This window comes from Apodemus sylvaticus, chromosome X (genome assembly GCF_947179515.1).
Source record: "Apodemus sylvaticus chromosome X, mApoSyl1.1, whole genome shotgun sequence".
In the NCBI taxonomy this organism is placed as follows: domain Eukaryota; kingdom Metazoa; phylum Chordata; class Mammalia; order Rodentia; family Muridae; genus Apodemus; species Apodemus sylvaticus.
Genome location: NC_067495.1, coordinates 126,787,609 through 126,812,830, shown reverse-complemented (window position 1 = coordinate 126,812,830; position 25,222 = coordinate 126,787,609). Strand labels below are relative to the sequence as shown.

Genomic DNA, 25,222 nt, shown 5'->3' with positions numbered 1-25,222 from the left:
AGAAGATAAATACTACATTCCAGTTGCTTAAACTTTCTGAACTTTGCCTCTTCCATTCTTTCCTAAGAACTATGGATCTGAGCTAAGGTGGGTTATCTAATTGGAAGGGTCTCATGTTTGAGTCAGAGTACAGCCATCAGCATGGAGAGTTAATCATCTACAGAGCTTTAAAGATAACGTTATATGTATCTTAAGAAATTCCTAGGATTGGGCTGGAGAGATGGCTCAGCCAGTAAAGGTCTTTTGTTACCAAGCCTAAGGACCTGAGTTTAATCTCTGGAACTCATATAGTGCGAGGAGGGAAGTGACTCCCTCAAGTTGTCCTCTGGCCCTCCCGCACATGTTGTAGCATATGCTCACCCACACACAACACATATACAATAAATGTAAACAAAAAATTCAAAGATATATATTTATTTATATTTAATATTGATTTCTACCCTATACATCTAGAAAACTCATCAAAGTTACAAAATAAATGAAGCAATAGTTTATTTTTATGGGAGCAAAGCTGCTGTAGTGGAGTTACTTGATGTTTTCTATACACAGGTTCTCAAAAACTCGAGCTCCTTCCCCTTTTGATGTTTGTAGTAATAATCATTTAGAGGCGTCCAGTCTTTTGTCATTTTAGCATGACCCTGTCATCTATGATATTCACCCTCAAGACCCATACAATTGAATTATAAAAAATAAAATAATCTTGTGTTTTTAAATACATTTATGGTTTTGTGTTGGACTGCGTTCATAGCTCCCCTTGGTCACATATAGTACATAACCTCAGGTTAGAATATGGGGTAAGAGGAAATAGGTATGGTCCATAGCTTGTCACACTGTAGTAATGATGATGATTTGTCTATTTTGAATCTCCAAAGTGTTACCCTACATTGATTGAAGAAAGGGCTAGTAAGGGGCTCAATTGCTTGCTTCTGTTTTTGCTCTGAGATAGGGTTTCACTATACAATGCTGGCTGGCCTGGAACTCTATGTAAATCACACTAACCTCAAACTCCTAGAATTCTGCCTGCCTCTGCCTTCCAGTCCTGGGATTAAAGGCATATACCTGGTGTGGGCTCACTAGTTCTGAAGCAGTTGTTCATACATATTTGCGAGAGTCTGCTTATTAGCAAGTAGCATTTTTGTTTCTACTGTCTCTCCTTCCACATTCGGTAGACTGAGGCCACAGCATTTGTGTGGCTAGTAAGATTTTTCAGTTAAAAGATTCCATTGGGGGCTGGGAAGAACGGTTGTGGCTGGAGGGGGAGGTGTCAATTCTTTCCCACCCAAACTTTGACCCTGCTGTAAGTTGGACATCTTCAGAGGCTTTATTACTCTCTACAATTAAAGGAGTAGATATTTAATGTACTTATTCACTAAAGTCTTATCATTGGAAGAGGGTGACAATTGAAATTTTAACTTGTGGTCGATTTAAGAGCATGAACAAAAAGCGTTTGGCCATATTTAAAGCTGCACAAATCTTCAGGACGTTCCTGTATCTATCTCCAAATGATTTCTTTAGGGACAGATATAAACATTTGACAAATGGACGAGGTTCCATGCACTTTGTGAGCTTTGGTAATGTGTCATTGTGGGCTGCCTGTTAAGCTATGGGGAGCTGATTTCAGGCGACTACTCTCATTTTCTGTGCTGCCACATTTAATTTAGCAATCCATATTTCTATAAAATCTTGCTGAATTCCTAAGCAATAAGTTTTTTGTTTTTACTCTCTCATGGAATCTAGCTCCTTTTTATTCATTTATTTATTTTGAGGGGATAGAGAGAGCCCACACCACTGTGTGGCCCTGGAGGTCAAAGGACAACTTGTGGGAGTCAGGTCTTTCCTTCCACCACTGTCTGGGTTACAGGGATTGCCCTTATCTACTGAGCTATTTGCAATGACACTGCCCTCTCATCAACCCCTACATTTCATGTTTTATTTATGCTTTTTCTATTTCTTTTGTCACTGTACTTCATTTCCAAGTTATAATGTCTCAGCAGTTTTCTGCCTCTGGACTCGGAGAAAGAACACACCCAGACACCAAAATCTCAGCATGAAAGAGGTTTATTTTACCTCAGAGGGTTCAAGATGGATGGTGGGTTGCTGCCTCTGGATCTGGCAAAGACAACAACAGGTGTCTCTGCTGGCATGGTTTTTAAGGAGAAAAGGGGGAAATCTGAGCTATCCCTGATTGGACATGTTAATCAGTGTAACCCAATAATGCATTTTGATAACTGGACCTTGTTGTTTTGATAGCTGGACCTTGGTGACCAGCCTCAGGAATGTGTCAGGCACAAGGAAGTAGCCAGATAAAAGAATGGACCTTGGTGGCTAGGTTTGGAATGTGGAAGTGCCTGAATGAGGGAATCTAATAGTTTAGTAAGGGAGGGGGGCAGGGCAATCTCTGCCTGTACTATCTTTGTAATGCGCTGGGCCTGTTAGAGAGCCCTTCAGGTAGCTTCTGTACTTTGCTCCAGGTACTGGAGGGACCATAGTAAAAATAAGGTTTTTGTGGTACTTTACTACCATGATCAAAAGCCCCTCATGGAGTATGGGACATTCTGAGTCCCAAGCTTTTATTGTTGTTATTCTTCATTTCCCAATATTAGTCCCAACACTTTTCCCAGTGATTGCAATAGAACCCAAAGTTTCACACTCCTCAGCATAAAGTGTGCCTAATACAACTACTATGTATTCCTGTGCATTTCTACTTTCATGCTTTTGCTTATATTGTGCAGGTCTAGAAAACTTTTTACTTCCCATCTCCCCAGAACTTTAGGGTTTTAATTACTGTCTGGTCATTTCATTTCTTTTTCTTCCATTTCTTCTTCCTCTTCCTTTCTTTCCTCTCCTTTTCCTACCACCGCCCCCTCTCTTTTACTTTCCTCTCTCTAGCATAGTCCATCCTTTCTCTTTTTATGAGATAGCTCTTGTCATGTAACCCAGCTATTCTTTTTTTTTCTTTTAAAGATTTATTTATTTTATGTGAGTACACTGTAGCTGTCTTCAGACACACCAGAAGAGGAGGGCATCAGATCCCATTACAGATGGTTGTGAGCCACCATGTGGTTGCTGGGAATTGAACTCAGGACCTCTGTAAGAGCACTCAGTGCTCTTAACCACTGAGCCATCTCTCCAGCCCTAACCCAGCTATTCTTTGAACTCACAAGGTAGACCAAACTGGCCTCAAACTTACAGTCTTCCTACTTTGGTTTTCAAGTGCTAATATCACAGTTGTGTGCCAGCACATCTGGTAAAACTAGGCCAAAATCACAGGAGGTTTGGGAATTTCTTTTGGGCAAGAGTTGTGTCCAGTATATCAATCCACACTTATTTAGTACTAAGCATATGATATACAGTCAGTATACATTGATTTGATTATCTGGTACTAATGGTTATAAATTAATTGGCTTTTTAATAACCAGTATTTTTTTAAAGTATGTATTTGGTAAGTTTTTAATCTGGAGAATGTTGGATATAACACTTTTAAAATGTGCACCTTTAAGTTATAATGATACAATTTTAAATGCTATAAAATATATATAACAATGAGAAAAATGTCCTGTAATATATGCTATAATTTTATTGTGGTATGTCTATTTGACGTTTCTAGGGAATGAGTCATTTATATTACGTGTGCATTCCAAACAGTGAAGACTTACTGCCAAGCTTTTCATTTTTCATGTATAATGGAATACTATAAAATGTACTACACATGTTCTGTACCTGCTGTCTTAAATCATTGAGCTGCATCGTGTTTCCAGATGTTTGTAGTAATGATAGGAGGCTTCAAGACTGGAAACAGATTTGTCCTTTCATAAAAGGAGTGCTGTCCAAATGTTGTGAACTCCAGTGGACCACATGCACACCCGGATGGATGCAGCGAGTCCTTCCAAGTTACCATTCTGAGATGCAGATGACTGCTGGATTCCTCAGAAATCTCAGCTTCTGTCCCCAGTGGTTCCGGTTCATGCTTTCTTCTTGGTTGTCAGTGGTTTTGAAGTTCTGTAGTTTAAAGAGCACAATTATTATCTTTATTGGTCACTGCTAGTCACAAGTTTTTTTTCCCAAGAATGATGGTTCCATCACAGCTGTTGGTTTGCTCTACCATACATTCCCTTTGCACATACTTCTTAAATTCGTCATTGCTTTGTATCCTTCTTTATGTTACCACTCTCTCTTGACTACCTTTCTTAAATCAAACACTGTCTTTACAACCTCTATCAGGGAATGAAAGCACTCTATTGTTTTCATGACTTAAGGCAACCAGAACATTGGCTGTCATCTTTAGGTGCAGTGCTGCTGTATACACTGCTATATACTACCAGGAAGCTTTAGACAGTAAATACCAAAATGTGTGTTTATTCTATACAATGCCACATGATAAGGATGTATTTTGTTACACAGTGTAATGAGATGTAAACTACAATGTGGCATTCATTTATAAATGGGCTGTAATCCTCAAATATTATGCCATGCAGTATAAGAATGGTTTTAATTAGGATAAAACCATAGTGGTAGAAATGTAGAGAAGACACGAATCATCTACTTCTGAGGTTCCACTGTTTACTATTGAGACAACTCTCCAGATTAGTATGTGTATGTGTACTTTTTCTGATTAATTTTTCTCATAAGTTTATTCATTTCTCTTTTGTCCTTAGGTCCCAAGAAATCCTGAGATCCCTAACCCAGCTATAGCTCAAAGAGAAGAGCAAAAAAAGATTGATGGAGCGGAACCTCTCACACCACAAGAGACTGAAGAGAAGGATAAACTTCTCACACAAGTAAACTATTTTAAGTGTCTAAACTACTCTTAGTCAACCAATAGAAAAAAATGATAATAATACCTGCTTTTTAGTATATACATTTGTCTAATCTGACATACACATAAACACACATTTTGACAACATATCTTTATTTTTTAGAAAATTCCCTTTGTAGAAGATACTCTCTTGGAAATATTGGGTGAAGATAGATATACATGAAAAACAAAAGTGTTTTAAAAGCTTTAAAAATAAGACATGCCTTTACCAATTATAATAATGTCAGTGGATCCAGATTTGAATTTTATTAAATAATAATTTCCAATATATACCTGAAAATTAAATTTCTTTGATTGACTTGATCCATGAAAGTATACTATACAATTTTTTCTTTGTTTATGAAAAATTCCTTTTGAAGGAAGTTAAGAGTTCTTAAGAAAGAATGTGAATACAATAATAAGAAATTCCTGAAGCATTTTAATGTGATCATTATGTAATTAAAAGCTAATATTAAATAGGGAAGGTTTCCACCTTAATGCTTTCAAGTAATTATTGCTTTGAAAAATTTTGTATCACACTTCTGAAATGAGTTCTGGTAAGATAAACAAAATGTGAATTTATAGCTCTGCCTTAGCAAGCTAACTTTATTTCTTGAACAATTTTTGGAACAATGTGCGAGGCGCAGTAGTAGGAAATTCTTCACTCTAATTGTTAGCTGGTAGTTTGAAATGTTTTTCACACAAAGGAAGGATTAATGCTTGAGGCGATATATACACAAGTTGTAGAATGTACTTTACAATATCACACTGTGTCTTAGGAATATGAATTAATTAAAAGTAAAATAAGAGTTTTTTATATGTTGATACAGGCCTTTTTCTTTTAATATTATATGATTTTATTTAATGAATTTTGACAAAATACTTTCATAAATTTTTGAACAAATGCCTGGAAGTCACCAAAATTTAGTGCGAAAGATAATTGCAGTTGGCAGAGTTTTAAGAACAACCACAGAATAAAACATTTAAATATTAATGTTTCCTTTTATTTTAATTTCAAAACTTATTTCCTGAGCACAAAAATAAAGTTGTGCCCTTTGAATGCTATACTTTTTATAATACATTCTGAATATACAATATAATGTGAATATGTAATCTCAATTGAGAAAATTGAGTTTATAATTAGAAGCATAATCAAGTTTTTTTGTCCTTCAGAGTTGAATTTAAGCCATCTTTTTCTGATGCTGCAAATTTAATGCTTAAGGTTGTGTTTTTATTTTAGAGTTTCTTGTTTCCCATGATGGCCTTGAGTTCATTCTGTAGTTGAGGATGACCTTGAACTTCTGATCCTCCTGACTTCATATCCTGCCTGTTGGAATTACAGGCATGTGCCACCATGACTGATTTATGTGTTGCTTTGACTCGAACTCAGGGCTTCGCCCATGCTAGGCAAGGTTTCTGCCAACTGACCTACAATACCATTGATAGAATAATAATTGCAAAGTGACCTAAAACACTGTTTGTTACGTATTTCAGTAAAACAGTTCAGATGCCTGAGTACTGTATTTACAGAAGACCTATTTATGAGTACAGACTTTAAAAATCATGTTATTTATTATTATTAAAAGAGGCATGTACATGTTTAGCAGCTATGGAAAGGTCATAGGACAACTTTTGAAAATGAGTTCTTTGGTTCCACAGTGGGATGTAGGGCTTGAGCTCAGTTTTCAGGCTGGTATGGTAAGCACTTTCAACTGCTGTCCCATCGTGCTGGTCCTGATGAATACAATTTTGAACTGAAATTATTTATTCATTGTAGTCAGGAATGATGGAAAGAACATTTTGCATTCTTCCTGGATTTTCTTTCAGTGTTCTTTTAATTCAACACGTCCACATCTCTCTCTCTCTCTCTCTCTCTCTCTCTCTCTCTCTCTCTCTCTCTCTTACACACACACACACACACACACACACACACACACACACAATTTATATGAGAACAGATCTGTGGGAAAAGTCATTGGGACACTGGGATATCAGAACTTAAGCATTTACATTAGAATTAATATCAGAATTGTAGTTTAATGTTGTGGGCATCTGGAAATATGGAATTAAGGCCATACAATGTCTTAAGATTATAAAGCAAGTTAGAGTACCTGAAAAGTACATTTTTTTAACAACAAAAAGCAGTTATTTCTTTACCAACTCAAACTGAGCTTTTGATTCCACATTAAAGAAATGAACTTTATAAAAGGGCACACATTAAACTATTTTAAACTGCTTTTCATGCATCATTGTTCAGATATAAGTAGGATAGTAACTCTTTATTAATTTGCCATCTACTGATGATGTTTAAATTTGTATTCATAGGGTTTCACAAACTGGACTAAGCGAGATTTTAACCAGTTTATTAAAGCTAATGAGAAGTATGGGAGAGATGATATTGATAATATAGCTCGAGAGGTGGAAGGCAAGTCCCCTGAGGAAGTCATGGAGTATTCAGGTTTGTATGTCACTTCAAATAGGGTACTTTTATTTAAATGTATGCATCTTTTGAAAGAAAGAGTCATTTATTTTTATGTGTGCATTTATGTTCATGTGGATGCAGCCTATGTATGAACAGGCACCTATGAAGAACAGAAGAAGGTATCAGGTGCTCTGGAACTGGAGTTGCAGGCTGTGAGCTTTCTTAACGTGGGTGCCAGGAACCACAGTTTGGTCCTCTAGAGGAGCAGCAAGTGCTCTTAGCCACTGAGCCATCTATCTCTCCAAGCCCTGGTTCTTTGTCATTAATTTAGTTGCATCTTTGTTCAGAGATGTTAAAACTTCTGTGAATGAGATGTAAGTAAAGATATGATATGATTGGCAACTAAGATTGCCAAGGAAAGCATGAACAATAGTGGGTGCTTCATAGGTTTTCTATTCTCTCATTCCTCTGATTTGCTCTTTTTAAAGTCTTGTCCTGAGGCTTCTGGTTTAGTAGTTTAAAATAGTCATTGTAGGTCATCTTTGAAGTAGAGCATTCTTATCAGGCCCATTTAGAGACTAGACTGCTCTCCAGGAATTCAATCAGGTAGTGGCAGGCCCTATTAACTTAAGGCAATTTAGAATAGATCTAAAAAGATTTCTTGGCTAAATCTGTTCAGTGGCCCTTGAATCATTTCCCTCTCCTTCTCAGCTGTGTCTTTACCCTCAATCAGAATCAGAAGAGCGGCACAGAAGCTTGTGGAGTTAATATTAATTCCTGTGTCAGAGCATATCTAAACTGTTAGGCTTCTGGAAAGAAATCTTATTAAGATAGGTTAATCTATCTGTTTTCTATGTGTAGTTAAATTTCAAATAGGCAGACCTTTCAAATTTAGTCTGAATAACAGGTATTTATAATTGAGAGAATTTTCCATAAAAAGGTTGCAATGTTAAAAAGTAGTTTTTTTGTCTCCTCCCTGCCAGATATTTGATATAACTACTGAAATTCTTTATTCAAAAAAAGAAATAAAGAAAGAAAGAAAAGAAAACATTAAAAATGCATAAATAAATCAAAGTTCAATTGCTACTAGGTAGAGGTTTTAGTTTATTTAGAGTACTAGTTAGCACTTAAGGAACATTCAGTTGTAATTAGAGGACACCTACCTACTGTATTTTCTTTCAGGGAAATCTAAAAGGGAATTTAGAAGTTAGTTTTATCTGAATTTTATTTCATATAACATTGAATTCACGAACCTCTTTTGTCTTGAACAGTAGCCTCACACTACTACTTAAGGGTGAAAACTCTGAGAGCTTTTGGGACACAATAGATGAGAGAGATAAATTTTCATGAAAGTTGAATGAAAAGAATGTACAGGGACATGGCATTGGTGTGGGTCAAGCTGTAAGCTATAACAGTTTCTAAAGAGTCAAGTAACCAGGCATGGAGATGCACTCCTGTGATCACAGTGTGTGGAGTCTGAGGTGGGAGAATCATGAGGTTGATGGCAGCCTACTCTGTGTAGCATGCATGTGGCCAGCCTGGGTATAGTGAGATCATGTTTTAAAAATATAAGGACTAAGGTGTAGTGGCAAGGGTCCTAGGTTCCACTTACTGTTCTGAAATAAAAAGGGAGAAAAGAGAGAAAGAAAGCAGGAGAAAAAAAGAAAAGATGCACTGAACTGGGGTTTTAGTGCAATGGTAGATATTCCCTTAAAATTGTCACTAAACCAAGCACCAGGAAATGAGCATGAATGGCACATACAATGAGATTTTCTGAAGAATTTTCTTTCTTCTATCCTCAAGTTCTCCGGAAGCAAGCCCAGGGCCTTTAAGTCCAGGCAAGGGTTCTATGCTGGTTTTGCACACACTCCCAGCCTTTCTGAAGAATTTTCTTCAGACCTAGAGAGATGACAGGATTGTTTAACTGTTGTTTATCAGATTGGAGATCATGTCAGAGGCTGGGGAGAATGGAGTGGGCGTATTTGATTGGTAGGCGAAGAATTGTACAAAATTGGACGTCCATGAGTGTATTGTATATTAATGTAAGAAGTTACATGCATGAATGTATGTGTGTGTGTGTGTGTTGAATGAATAAGGGAACATAAGTGCTTATGCATGTCATCAAGTGCTAACATACCTTTCTTGATATGCTCTAAAATGGAAGAATTTTGGAATGTAGAAAATGTCATTAAAGGGCCTTTTACTGAAATCAAAAGATGTGACATATTAATGCAGCAGATTATTTGGCTCATCAGTAAAATTTGGTTGGGTGCCTCAAGGATTTGAATATCTTTATGTATGTGTCCAGTTAAAAATGCCTTATCTTTTAAGAAACTATAGGTGACTAGAAATATAAGATTAGTGAGTGATTGCAGATATAACCAATAGTTTCTGTAGAAATTGTCATTTCATAGGAAAAAGGTAATAAGTACATTCATTTTTTTGCTTACTGGAAAGCTATATTTACATTTATAGGCATATCTCACTTCTGTTTCACTTTATGTTTTTAGTTTCCCTTGCATTATATTTAGGTAAAATGGTAACTTAAGAGGACTTAATAACTGAATATGCTATATACACACAGATGACACCATATCTGCCTTTTAATTCTGTATTCTGTAATTCCTCATGTTCATTTGCTTAAATGGTAGTAATTTAAAGGAATCACTTTTTTTCAGCTGTATTTTGGGAACGCTGCAATGAATTACAGGACATTGAGAAAATTATGGCTCAAATTGAACGTGGAGAAGCAAGAATTCAGCGAAGGATCAGTATTAAGAAAGCACTGGATGCCAAAGTAGTATATTCTATTTCAGTTTGTTAGTAGATTATTATATTTGCTGTAGTGATTACCTTTGACTTGTTATTGCACATTCCATTAAAAGAGCAATTTTTGTTGAAACTCATAGATTGCAAGATACAAGGCTCCATTTCACCAGTTGCGTATTCAGTATGGAACCAGTAAAGGAAAGAACTATACTGAAGAAGAAGACAGATTCTTGATCTGTATGTTACACAAAATGGGCTTTGACAGAGAAAATGTGTATGAAGAATTAAGACAGTGTGTACGGAATGCTCCCCAGTTTAGATTTGACTGGTTTATCAAGTCGAGAACTGCCATGGTATGTATTCCTTTTCTTGTTTACTTATTTTGGAGAAGTATACACTTCAAAGTTTCTCTTTTACTCTGTTCCTCCAATTATTAGCATTTCATTCCATTAGCTTTCTCTCCCGTCTACTTCAACATAGAGTTATATACACATATGCACGAAGTAATAGATCAAAACATCTATATTCAGAAATACACCTGTCTTTTATATTAATAACTATTTGTTTATGTGATGTAATTATGTAAGTATATACATTTCTGAATCATTTTAAAGTAAGTTGCAGAAAACAAAATTGTTCATTATAGAATCTACATTGTAGATACTTTAGCATATAGGACGATTCCTAACATCATCCTCTGACCTCCACTGCACTTGCACAGACAATGGGACCATTCATATGATAAAACATGCATACACACACATACACACACATACACACACACACGTGCACACATATGTGCATACATACCCTTGCACAGGCATATACACATATGCACTTTCCTCCCCAACTCATGGAAAACAAAACAAGGAGGACTGGAAAGATGACTCATTGGTTAAGAATAATTGATGCTCTTCCAGAGGACCTGAATTCAGTTCCCAGTAGCTCACAACCACCTGAAATGCTAGCTTCAGGGCTTCCAATGACGTCTTCTGGTCTCTACATGCATTCACACATATATGGCACAGAAAGACAAATACATACAAATAATTATAAACCTTTAAAGTGAATAACAAAACAAAAGAATATATCTCATAAGTAGATCTTTCTACATAATAACTACAATCACATGCAAATATTAACATTCATTCAATAATACAAAATCCCATAAACAGACTTTTCTGGCAGTTCTCCAAATGTCTCCCTTTGCAGTCCTTCACCAGGAATATGGTGTCAAGTTATCACACTACTTGTGATGCTAAATTTGGTCACTTGGTTTATGCTATGATTACCAAGGCTCACCACTTTTTATGGTACATTTTCCCTTTGTAACTAACCACATGATCTTTGAGACAGTAGAGATGACTTGAGGATCTTTTTTTTCAGTGAAAAGAGATTGTAGCCCAAGCTGGGTCTTCTTAAGAACATTATAAAGTATAGTTAGCTTTATTATAAGTAAAAGTTAACTTATTTCTTGCCTCTGGAATTCCCTCTATAGCTTTCCAACATGAATTCTGTTCTTTGTAAATTCTACTGCTCCTGAACATCACTGTTTGTGATGACACCCAAATGCATGCAGCTTTTAAACAAGGAAGCAAGCAAGCAAGCAAGCAAGCAAGCAAGCAAACAAACATATTTATTGACAGGTTCTCACTTTGTAGCTCAGGCTTGCTTGGAACTTAATATGTAGCCCAGGCTGTCCTCCCAAATCCTGGGATTACAGACATTCCCACCATGCTCAGCCGCATGTAAACACTTTTAAGGTTGTCATTGAAGTTCATTCATGAGCCAAGGTCATTAAAACAAAACTAAAGTTATATTGCCTAAAACTAAAAAGAGCCTAAACCCAATAATCCCAGTAGTGGTTTTGTGACTAGTTGTAAAATGGCATCCATTTCTTAAGTTGTTCTCATAAATATTTTATTTTCTAAAAGTTCTTTGGGGGATGAAAAGTGCTTCATATTTTTTTCTGATTCATTTTTATATCTTCAGCCCACACTGATGAATAAAAAGGAAAATATGTGTTGTCCTGTTGAAGGCATTATTTTGGAAGAGGCTTTGAAATATTATTTGTTTAACCTTTAATAAATACATCGTTACCATCAAGCCTATAGGTGACACAATTATGGGAGAGTTAGAAAGTACTTCCTCTAAATCCAGAATCCGTGAGAACTTAGGCCAGTTGGAATAATGTTCTAGTTGACATTTTCAGCATGGTATTTAAGTGGTGTATTTATGTAAAAGGACATGGAGAGGTGTGTACATTACTCTTGATACAGAAAGATTGAAGGAAGACTGAAAGAGAGGAATTAATCTGCAGCACAAAGGACCATGATTGGCCTTAAGGACAGAACAGTTGTTTGACAGGGTTCTTCGGATCATTGAAGTAGATTATTGAAACAAAGGCAGAATTACCTTTTTAAATTTGCTTTTGGAAATCAGATTTCATTTTGACTGTGAGTTAGTTTGTCATCTCATTCAGGGAGCCTTTGAATATGCATAAAAAACAACTCTTTTCAAAGCCACATATTTAGCTTTCTAGCCACTTGGGTTTTTTTTTTTTAATGTAATGACTTAATTTAGGGCAGCACCAACAATTTCTAAAAGAAAAATGCTTAACTGCGTTTTCTAGAAATCACATTTTCAAACATACATGCCCTTTTATGTGATGAAACATTTATCAAATTCTGTGATATTTCAGTGATATTTTACTAATTTTTAAAAGGTTGAAAGCTTGATGTTGGGTCTAGTTTCTTCAGTTATTAAACTAAGGCAATAGGATGAAGAGACTGAAGGTGCAAGAAAAGACTTCCTTTGTTTGTAATAAGATGGTCATAGCCTTCATACTCAGTTACAGAGGGAAAAAAGCTCCAATATATTATCAGCCACTAGATGTCTCTGAATTCCTTTGTAAAGAATTTCAGTTTTCCTCCATCTTATGTTTTGAGATATTTACCTCCATACCTTTTCTTTTTCTAGATATTTAAAATTTCAGAGCATATTTGCTGAAAGGCAGATATTAACTATGTAAGTGGTTAAAAAGATGAACCTATATTTTGTCTATTAAACTTGGAAATGCTTGTGTCCTTTATTACCATTTAGAAAGTAGAATTTCTAATTTTTACTGACTCATTAAAAATATAGCCATTTATTTTATAATTCAATATGTTAATTTAAGGGCATTTTAGGTAAAATTTTCTCTACTGCTAAAATTTGATTTCTAGCTAGTGGACAAATTTTGCTTGTATTTCTGGAATTATGTAATAATATATTTAAAATGTGCATATATTTATATCACCTTTTTACATTATATCAATATCAATAGTTATAGATTTGTAAAAATGGATTATTAAAATTTGTAGATCAACTTCCTCCCTTTGTTTTAAAAATAACTTTCTTTAAGTGAGTCATTTTCACAATCTAAGGAGAGAATCCACTCTCTTGAGAGAGGCAGCTGTGATTTCTGTAATAAAAACATTGGAAAAATCATTGAAAAATCTTATCTTCGCGATACAGGATGCAATTTGATTCGTTTTGTGATTATAGTTGTGTTTAAATTAAAATCTAATGATTGAACTTGGCTTACTAAAAGATTCTTCTTTCCAAGACACATCAACAAATAGAACGTTAATAGTTATATTTTATACGCTAATCTCAAACTACTGAATTCATAACATCTGACTTAACACACACAAAGTGCCTAAAGGAACGAATCCCCACTTTCAACTATGCCACACTTTGAAAGGCTTTGGCTAAAGGTTGAAGATTTAGAAGCCCTTCTCCATTTAAAACTACTGGATGTACAAAAGAGAAAATAAGATTCACTTCCATCTCTCTGTGCTAAAAAGATCATGAATTTTTCGCAGAGAAATTGCGTCGTCTTTAAGTAAGTAATCAGCCTCTATTGAACTCCATAAACAAGTAGGAAGCATATGCTGAACTCAGATTTTCAAGCTCAGAGCATATGAATTGCTTTCTACTCTCGTCCTGGCACTGGGGGATCCTAGAATAGGGTATTTGGTTGTTCAAAAACTACCCCGAATAAAAGGCTCCTTATGAAATGAGCATGAAAGGAAATGGTAATATGCTGTGCTTATGTAAAATGTCTTTTATAGGATGCTGACCTGACTCCTTATCAACATTAGCTCATTAATTTTCTTGCCATCTCTCTTTTTTTTTTTATTAGTGACTGATGGGACATAGCATGTTAAAGAGAATTTGAGACTTTTAAAGGCCATAACACATTCGACAGTTCACATGGAAAAGGAACCTAGCCTTTAATAAGCAGTGCCTTAATCTTTCTTAGTTTCCTTCTAGGTAGTTAAAAAAGAAAAAGTAAAATTTAATTCTCAGAAATAAACATTCATTGATAAAACATTTATTGTTTCCTCTATAGGATGGCTCTGGTTCTTAATTTTATTAATTTTTTTAACTTTTCAGTTGCTGAAGAACATTTTTTTCTCTCGTCAGCCAGCTCAGGAAGCTGTGTGTTGCTTTGCCTGTGGCCAAGAACAGTATAGTTGAAGCTGAGTATTAGTAATTAGTCATTACAATTACCCTGTCTTTTGTAGTAGTTTAAATGAGTTTTGGCGATAGCATCTCAGAGAATCACACACTGTTGAATACTGGGTAATAAAAATTTCATGTTATTAGTTTGTTTTCAAATCACAACTTTATTATTAATGAAATTGTGCCTTATTTAAAAGTAATAAAGTGACATTTCTTATTAGAACTGTAGGAGAAAAAAAACTACGTTCTAGAAATTATTGCTATAGCTTTTTATGAACTTGCTTCCCACTTTATGTAGTTATCACAGTGGCCAGTAAATGCTAATTAGGTTACTGGTTCTGCACAGAATACTTTTCTAAATATTCAATCTAGTCAGAAAGGATGTTTCTTTTTAAATATTTTAGAGGAGTAAAAGGGAAATAGAAATCTCCTGGTTGTTCTATAATCACAGTGATGCTTTGTCGCTTATGACTGTAATATATTGTTATTACTTACCTGCATTTAACATCTAGTGTTGATATTTTAGGAGACCACATTCTTAATGAAATATAAGAAAGATTATCAATATACTGGCAAAAATCGATAACCTATAAATGTTCTGATGGGTTCTTCTTGAATATGGCATTATATGTGACAGAAAGCTCTTAGGAGTAGGACAGCAGAAAAAGGATGAACAGATTGGGAACAAGTGGAGGCCAAGAGACACAGTAAAACAAATTTCACTTAGAAAAATACAATAAAGCCTAATTCTTTGTAAAGTCAAGTACACTTTAACTCATTGGAAGCTATTTGCTTCCCTATGCTTGAAAGACTAAAATGTTCCATCTCTGCCTTAATTTTGAAAATGTCTTAGAATAGAGAATGTAATGATTTACTTTCCTATGTGGCAAAGAAATCAGGGAAATAGCTTCATAGGAGAGGCACATTTCAATTTGTGATAGTAGGATTATGCAAAAGGGATAAATAAGCCCAGTATATTCCAAAAGTAGTAATGTACGTATGGGGAAGAGGTAGAAGATGTAACCAGCAGCCAAGTGATGGAGAAAGCTGTGGTGCTGCATTGAAGACTAGATTAGTGTACAGGAAGTAGGAGAATCAATGACAGATTGGAGCAGGGCGATCAGATTTATGTATTGTAAACACAGCTCTGTAGATGTTTGCTTCACTTAACCAGCTATAGTAAAAAATTCTCAAATTTATTTTTACCTTGTTTCCTTTCTTATTTTGCTCCCTTTGACCAATGTACCACTGACTGTATGTTCTTGAGCTTTTTTTCCCTACCAGTTTTAACCTTGAAGTGACACTGGTTTGACTCAAGGAGATCAGCATGGAATCTTACCCTGAGTAGGTATTAGGTCAATAAACCAACACAGACTGGACTTCAGTTTTCTTCAACCCCTGCAACTGAACAAGATTTAGATGGAATACAAGGAGTTGCCCCAATATGCTATAGTTTATTTCTGACCCTGTACCCTGATAGACTTTTGACTGTAAGTCCTGTAGCTTTTACTTATTGGTATGATTGTATATCACTTGCAAATACCATTTGTGTCTACACATGTAACTGCAGTATTTCATTTGTAATCCTAAACTATTTGGAGAAACAGAAATACTGTTAGTGTATTAAACAGGGATCATTTTGGGTATTTACACCAGTGCATCTTTAGGTGGAATGTGATAAAATATTTCATGAAATAACAATGTTTTTAGGTGACAATACTTATCTCACCATTCAAAACTTATTTGGATAATGTAGGCTACCTTTATTTGAACAAGAATTTCCATTCAGCTGCCAATATTGTTGGGCTATGAATCTAGTATATACTGCCATTGTTTTTTGTTAGTATTATAGAGGTTCAAAAGTGTTTTCAAATTTGGGAAATATATTGCAAGATTTGCAGATGAAGATATTTATTTCAAATAAGTAGCTTTTTTTCAGGAGGGTAATATATAGGGAGTGCATATAAGAACAAAAGAGAAAATATACCTGTTTTGTTGTACTGAAAATCCTAGAACAAAATTCCAACTTTACAGCATTTCACGTACAAATTCAGAGACACACGTGTGGAGTGTAGTTGTTTTCTTTATTTGACTTTTTTTTTTTGGTTGCTTGCTTATTCATCATTTTTGGCTTTCAACCCTAACAGAAAAACTGAATCCCACTACTTGTTTCATATGGCATGCAGGCTAAGAATTATCTTTACACTTTTATGAAGCAATCAAAACAATGTTTTGACATATGAAAATTATAATGCAAAATTCCAGGATTATTATTTTTACTTAAGATTTTATTTGAACACGGGTATGTGCTCAGTTGCATATTTTCAGCGACTAGTTACATGTGACAATGGAAGACATGAATAGTGTGACAGAGACTGTATCTTTTACAAAATTGAAAATATTCGCCACCAGTTCTAGTCACCAAGGCAGTAACTCAAGGCATGAACCTGGAGACAGGAACTGAAACACAGATCATGGATGAACACTGTTTATTGGTTTGCTCATTGTAGGCTTTCAGCTGCTTAATAGTATAACCCAGGACCACCTGCCCAGGGCATCCCTACGGTAGAGGTTCTTAATCTTCCTAACGCAGCTTAATACAGATCCTCATGTGCTGACCCCCAACCATAAAACTATTTTTGTTGCTATTTCATAACTAATTTTGCTACTGTTATGAATTTTAATATAAATATCTGGTATGCAGGATATCAGATACACAACCACCAAATGGGTCATGTCTATCAAGTTGAGAACTGCTTCCCTGCAGTGTGCTGGGCCTTTTCATGTCAATTGTTAATCAAGAAAATGTCCTGCAGACAAACCTAGAGACAATGTGATGAATTTCCTTAATTGAGGTTCCTTTTCCCATATAACTACAGTTTGTGTCAAACTGGCAAAAAAAGTCACCAGGATACCACTCTTCTTTTTTTTTTTTGTCAATTCTTTTTTTTTTTTTATTCGACATAATTTGTTCCCATATCCCATTGTAAATTTTGCAAAAAAAAAAGGGGGGGAGTAATATCATGTTATGCTGCCTTGAAATTTTCTCCACAGATAAATCAGCCCATTAATTAACCTGTACTGAAAGTTATGGGGGAAAGAACAAAGAGTATATATGGTCTTTATCATGTATAATATATGACATCTGTTCCAAGTTTTAATAGAATCCTCATTCCCATCTGAAACCCATGAGCACAATCTTTATTCTGTCTATGCTTTTAGTGGCATTTTTGTCTTTGGGGCTCCCAGCATAATCATTCATTAATTTCTTCTTATAGCATTCTTCTCTACCCAACTTTTCAGGGTTTCCAAATTCCACCAATAAGCTGTCTCTGAAGGTATCTTTCACATCACCAGGTAGTCACAGCATGACTACATTCCCAGTTATACTTTTCATTGTGATAAAAAATGCATGAGAAAAAAGGAAGGAAAGATATGTAGCTGTGAACACTTTCAGAAGTTTCAGTTTGTAAAGATAGGGAGGGTGTGGTGAAGCAGAGAGAGTATATTCTTTATTATGGCTAGGAAGCAGAGATAGAAACGATGCCTACATTGGCGGATATCTGATATGCAACCACCAAAGGCATCATGACCCTCAAGTTGAGACCTGCTACCATACAGTGTGCTGCGCCTTTTTCATGTTGGTTATTAGTCAAGAACATGTCCTGCAGATTTCTCCTCCCCATTTCATTCCATCTGGACCCCCCTTCCCAGCATATGGAATAGTTGTATGTACATTCAGGTAAGGTTTTCTTGCTCAATCCTCTCTTAAAACACCCTCAAAGGCAGATGGAGGGCTGTGCTCTACCAATTTGCGAGCTTCTCAACTCTATCAAGTTGACAGTCAAGATTAACCATTACAATTAGATTTATGTGTTAGGCATCTTCCAAGAAACGTTTTACACGAAGGATGGGTAAAGAGAGGATATTTACTCTATACATGGGTTATTTGTGGTTCTACAGACGATTCTGGTGAGGAAGCTGTCTTGAAACACAGGATTGCTAGGCAGAGGGGAAATTGGCTTATTCTCTTTGATTATACAGGTTAGATATGGAACCAGTTGTTAGATATCATAAGGTAACAAATAGCAGTGTTGCAGAAGGAAAGGTGTTTGAATTTTTCAGAGTTGAAATAGTGAGGCTTAGAGGGTAGCAAGTACTCTGACATTGGAGGAAATCAGATAGATGGCCAAGATGCATGACTTATTAGCAAGGATCTAATATTGAGGATTCCTGTATCAACTTGAACAATTTTTAATGTTAAGCTGTTCCTAATTTTGAGTCTGAGATTTTTATGAAGTGTTAATCTGTATAAAGGAGTTTCTGAACACAAGATGCACATTGATTGTGTCTCCCATCCTGCTCAAAATTTGTCACTGAAGCTCCCTTTGTCAGTGAAATTATGTATAAACCTTTAATTCTTTTTTTTCCTGAGCTTTATATATCTTCGCCTTAGCCATTGCTATTACTTTGTGTATGATTTGCCAAGTTGGCTTCTACTAAACATTATTTCAGAACCAGAAAAATGTTTTGTACCAGAAAAATGGATTTGGGGCATGCTGACATTGAATCTTGCCACTGAGATTTCCAATCTACATTAGAATGCTAACAGCTTTGAGAAGTTTGTTTGCCTCTTTGAGTTTCCCACACGTGTGAACCCAGAATTCTTAAACCATTTCCCACAGCTTCCAACCCAGCAGAATAGTTTTTCAATTTGTCGTTTTTTTATTGTCTTCTGTCGCCCTTAATTGCTTTGGCATCTCTTTTCTGACTCCCCTGTGTTATTTTTCCTTCTTCCAAATTCATTCCTAAATCAAGAGTGGGGAATCAGTGAAAGAGGTAATTAGACTACAGAATTATAGAAGTTGCTTTACATTCCATGAACCATTCCCTTAACCTCAGAAAAATACGAAGACAAGAAACAGAGAAACTGAAGAGAACAAAAGTGCTTGTCCTTTCTTTATTGGCTTTCTGAATAAGGTTTTTTTTGTTTTCTGTTTTTTTGTTTATGTTTTTGTTTTTGATTTGGAGTAGTTAGTGACAGGTTCAAAGGAATCCCCGTGAGAATGTATTTGTGTAGTCTCTTTTGAATCATTTTGAAATATCCTATTTCCTTACATATAAGACTGTCTGAAAGTATTAGTATTTGTCCCTGAATCATTCATATGAACCATGAATATGTATCTAAAGATACCTGCAGTCACAGACAACTATTACTTATTGAGAATAATAATAGCCAGAGGGTATAGCTTAATGATTCAAGAATCAGGTTTTTATAAAGAATCTATGTAGTCTCCCTAGAAACTAAGGATCAGATCTCATCAGGGTCAACTTAGCCCTTTTTTAATAGATAAATTGAATAACATGCTGTTTAATTTGTATGTACTATTGAATAAAACTATGGTGAATATTTGGTCTGCACATTCAATGTATTACCATTACATTGATAAGTCATCAAAATTACGGTGTGATTATCAGTTTATCTAATCTTGGATAATTATGGATGTCTGAGAAACTTCAAAATTCTGGTATTGCTTTTGTTTTTATTTGGAAAACACAAATTTGTTAATGTGGAATATCTTTCTGGCTAGTCGCTCTTTTTTTCTTTGTTCGTTTCTTTTGTGGCTTGAATTAGAGAGTAGAAATATTTTTGGTAAGTTGATAATCAATTTCAGCATTCCCTATGTTGTGTGGCAGTTTTCTAGATCTTACTTAGAAAGATAAAATTGTGTTTTAAAAGTATTTTTTGTCATTTCTTACACCTTTATAAATTTTCTCAAGACCTAAATGAACATTTAAAGAAAAATTTGTTTCAAGAACTAGTTCAGGAGTTTTCCTGCTATCAGTGTTCTAAGTACTTTCTTGAAATAATCTATGTACCTCCTTATTTATTATAGAAAGTGTCTAAGAATGGAATTGATAAGTCACAGGATGTGAAATTTTAGAAATACTTCTTTGCTATTTCTAATTCATTTTCTTGAAGGGTAGTGTATCAGTTTGCTGCTCAATGATGTAACAAAGAACTACAGACTTGATGGGGTAGGCAACACTTCTTTTTTGTTGTCTTGTTCTGGAGATTGGAATCCAAGATTAAGGTGCCAACAAGGGTAATCTACTGGGTAGATGGCCACCTTTTGCACATAACAAAAAGGTGATGGGAGGGTTAGTACCCTACCCCTTTTGACTCATTTAACCTTAAATAATCTTGTAAGTTATGCTTCTATAAATATAGTCAGAAGATGGCATTGGACCTCATGGATTTCATAAATATGACAGTTTGCACTTTGTTTAATTTTTGGGAGAAAGTTTAGTTTGTAACAAGTAACATTGTCATTCAACATCAGTGAATGGAATTCTCATTTAGATCTTACTATAACCACGTACACACTGCACTCATGTGTGCATAAATCATGGGCACATAACTACTAATGTTATAGAAATGAGGTTGTTTTGCTTCTCATTTCTTTGTGCCTTGGTTTCAGAAAACAAATTTTGTGTGTGTGTGAGTGTGTGTGTATGCATGAATATTGCTAGACAGGTTGTACAAATGCTCTACCACTGAACTACATCCTCAGCTCTTGAAAATTAAAAAAAAAATTCTTGTATAAGGTATGGCGAGATGACTCAGTGTGTGTAAGAGCAAGTATAAAATAAAAATAAATCCTTAAAAATTCTTTGAAAGTTTGCTGAGTTTTCTATTCTTACACTTTGATCATTTCCTTCCTTTTTCTTGAGTTTGTTCTTAATTGCTAGAAAGATTTTTTTGATATCAGTGTTTAACTGTTTTGTGTTTTGTCAGGCATTTCTTCTTATACAGAAAAGGAATCACATCTTTAAACATTATTTATCCTTTGGTATTAATCCATTATTTACCTTTAAACACAGCAAAGTATACAGGGTTAATAATAAATGAGTTTCCATATTAATGAATCATATCTTTAATGTTCAGCATACATTCATAAAGTCTGTTTATAGTTTGAATGCATTGATTGCTGGCAGTAAAATATAGTAATGGCAAGGTTAATGCAAAAATCTTTTCAGATAGTATTTACTCTGAATTAGCAAGTTCATCCCTGATTCCCAGAACCTAAATCCCATAAGATGTATACCGAGACTTCTGTTGGCTAAGTAGCTTTGGGAACAGCTGTATCTTATATCCCCTTCCTAGTGATCATCAGGGACTGAAAGGTTCCATAAAGCCCTAGAATAAAGAAATCTATTTTAGCAAACCACAACCAATCAAAATATAGAGTTGTGGAGCTCAGTCCCAATGGATACAAGTTGAGTAGCTATAGTATAATATTGCAATATGAAAATTCACATTAGTATAATCCACAGAACTTGTTGAGATATTATTTGTACAGGCATTGTGTGTGTGTGTGTGTGTCTTCATGGAATGTTACCGTTTGTAGACATATGGAAACCATTGTTTCCACAAGTCAGTTGTTGTGCTACCTCTAACTACATACATTCTTCTATTCTTAGTATTGGACAAACATTGTTTTCTTATATTCTCTAATTCTATCCTTTAATGGTGTAACCAGATATAGTGGCCCATACCTGTTATCACAGAATCTGGGAGGCCGAGGCACGAGGATTGCTGCACATTTAAAGCCAGTCTAACCACATAGTGAGTTCTAGTTTAGCATGAACTAAAGAATGCCCCAAAACATGTTATATAAATGGAAGCATACTAGACATAACCTTTGTGATTGAATTTTTCACTCAGCATAATTCTCTGGACTTCATGATGTTTTATGTATAAATAGTTCCTTCCATTTTATTGTTACTGTTCCATGGTAAAATAGACCAGCTTGTATAACTTGTCATCCATCAAATTACACTTAGCCCAGCTCTGTTTTACTGGGACCTATTAATGCCATATACAAATGGTGTTCTAAACAATACTGGTTTGATTGGAGGACAGAGGAAAAATACAAACTTTGGAAAGTATCTTCTACAGAAATGATACAGTTAAAGGAGTGTCTTATTTTAAAAGATCTTAAAAGGATACATTTTAGAAATTAAGTTCTTTATTATTTTATTTAGGAATTTCAGAGACGCTGTAATACTTTGATTTCATTGATTGAAAAAGAAAATATGGAAATTGAGGAAAGAGAGAGAGCAGAAAAGAAGAAACGGGCAACTAAAACTCCAATGGTAAAATTTTCAGCATTTTCCTAACTTTTAGGTAGATCTCATTTTTTTTACATAATTACAAATGTTTATACTATGTTTAATGCTGGGTTTTATGAAATAATAATTTGTTTTAGATCGAAGAAAAATCACATCATACACATACTTCCTTTTTGTTTGAATAACATGTGATTAGGAATTCCCTTGTTACAAGACTCAGTATTTAAGAAATTCCTCACAAATTTAAGCAGAGGCATAATACAAGTGAGATCCTATGAATTGAGACTAGGTCGCCGTGGGGGCAGCGGAAGTTTAGAGTAGGGATGGAATGATGTGAAGACTGAAACCTGGAGTTCTGAGTTGATCAAATAATGATCTTTGTGGAACTGTGTATACAAATGGGAACCCTGAGTAGACAAGATAGCCTGTTTTGGCAATAAGTTAACTGCTGGATAAAAATGTGATTTTAATCCTGTTGGGTTGTTGTGTATATCTATGATTCAAAGTATTCTGTTTGAGTGTGTTAAGTAGTCCACCATATTTCATCAAATCTAAGATGCTTTCTGTTGTAAGACACAACATTTTTTGTGCCACTAAGAGATATGATGCCAAGTATCATCTGTTATCAGTTGTTAAGATACATCCTGATGTCAGAGATGCTAATGGGGAAAAGAAATGTGCATCATAGAAGATATGAAATATGGTATGTTAACATTTATCTTAACGTTATAAAATAACACTCACAAATAAAAATTTCCCCAGAAACTTTAAATATTAAGTAGTTCTTTGAGATAAAAGTACATTTATAAGCCATGTGTAAGTAGATACTTGATGACTATTTTTGATGGATATTTTATGTCTTTTCATAAAAAGAAACACCTTTAAAAGTTATTTTACATTGGGTTATATAGTTTGTTGGGCTATATAGAACATTAACTGTGAGTCTAACACTGAAGTGAATATTCATGTTAAATTTTTTAATGCATTTACATCCTAGATTTAACATTGTTGGGCCATTTAAAAGTGTGCATATTGGAGCAGAACATTAAATCTGTTTCCATTTTAGTCACAGAAAAGAAAAGCAGAGTCAGCTACTGAGAGCTCTGGAAAGAAGGATGTCAAGAAGGTGAAATCCTAAAGCCTAGAAATAAAGTTTTAAATGGGAAACTGCTATTTTCTTGTTCCCATCTTCAAATGCTAATTACCAGTTCCAGTGTATTCATGGTACTCTAAGGAAAAAAAAAAAGAAATACTCTTTGGTTTTGATTTCTTGCATATTTTATATATTTTACAATGCTTTCTACCTGAAATGTGTAGCTTTCTATTTTATGCATTCTAGTATTTTGTGTACTGTATTTTGTGCATTTCATGTCTTCATCAAATTCCTCTCAGTCCTTGTTTTTTTGAAGCTTGTGCTGAGGTTTTAGCTTTTCTATGTTTTCTATGCCGCTGCTTTGAAAGAGAACCTAGATTCTATAGCTGTATTATTGTTGTTTCAGACTTGAAATTTATATGGCTGTGGAAAAATGAATTAAAATGATTTGAGGAGAAAGACTTTTTCACTTCTTTGTTGCTTTCTTTTCTATTGAGTCTGGACTTGTGTGTGTGTTACTGCATACTGTGATTAGCATAATAATTGTTTCTTTGAGGTCATCTAAATACCTTTTCCTAAGGAAATAAAGGGTGAGAAAAAAAATCTTAAAAATAAACCCTAATATTTGATACTGTGCTTGTTGTCAGTATGCGTTACATTTAAATTATTCTCTAAATATTCAAGTGGGAAAATATAATAAAGGACTGTCTATAAGAAATGTAATTATTTCCTGTTTTTTGTATAGTAGAAAGCAATGGTGTTTACTGAATTGTATTGCCCACTCCTATGTATTTTGAGTAAAAGAGAAAACCTTGCTTGCTGATTGGTTCATGATCATCTGTCCTATAGATCCAAGACAGAGGATTCTAGGAACAACATATAGATCTAGTTACAGCTAAATTATAAGATGATGACATAAGTGCTGCGCATTGCAGAAGAAGGAAAACTGTTTTCTTTAGGGATACATTCTTGGTCACATCAGGGGTTTTGAAAACAACAATTTGTTTCTTGATCACACTGCAAATCCCATTCAGGTCAGAAGAATCGGATTGAGGAGGAATGTGCTTCACACAGTCACTCAAGGGTCTACACTTAACTGAAGTTCTGCTGCTTTATAGTTTATCCATCTGGGGTACACAGCCTTTTCATCTGACACTGTAGCAGAAGGACAAGAGACTGGAGAATTTCATACAAGCTCTTTAATTCTTTAGCCCGGAAGTGACATATGTCTCATCTACTTAGATTACATAGTCCTCAGCTAGCCACATGGCCTTGTGCATTTCCTAGAGAATAAGCAAATGTTGAGGAACAAATGGAAATCGCTACATTATTCTTTCACAAACATGTGCTTTGACCCACAAACTGCAATCCAGAGCAATTAAGCTTCAAATCAGATTTTGGGATTTTTCTTTCAAATGAGTCGAAAAGCTCCCATTAGTCATGAGTTGGAGAAAATGATACCTGGAAGTTCACTTGATGCCCCAAGTTCTTTGCATTA

The 25,222-nt window shown here is 34.9% G+C and overlaps 1 protein-coding gene across 1 annotated transcript in view; it reads left to right on the top strand.

Moving 5' to 3' along the window:
• The window catches only part of Smarca1 (SWI/SNF related, matrix associated, actin dependent regulator of chromatin, subfamily a, member 1), a 76,145-nt gene extending 51,773 nt beyond the window's left edge, over window positions 1-24,372 (top strand). Inside the window, exons 19-24 of the mRNA XM_052171559.1 lie at window positions 4,656-4,778; window positions 7,121-7,253; window positions 9,896-10,014; window positions 10,127-10,339; window positions 22,545-22,655; window positions 23,698-24,372. Of these exons, the coding sequence (XP_052027519.1) occupies window positions 4,656-4,778; window positions 7,121-7,253; window positions 9,896-10,014; window positions 10,127-10,339; window positions 22,545-22,655; window positions 23,698-23,769 (771 nt within the window). The 3' untranslated portion in view covers window positions 23,770-24,372. The remainder of the gene's footprint in view (window positions 1-4,655; window positions 4,779-7,120; window positions 7,254-9,895; window positions 10,015-10,126; window positions 10,340-22,544; window positions 22,656-23,697) is intronic.
• The last annotated feature ends 850 nt before the right edge of the window (window positions 24,373-25,222 follow it).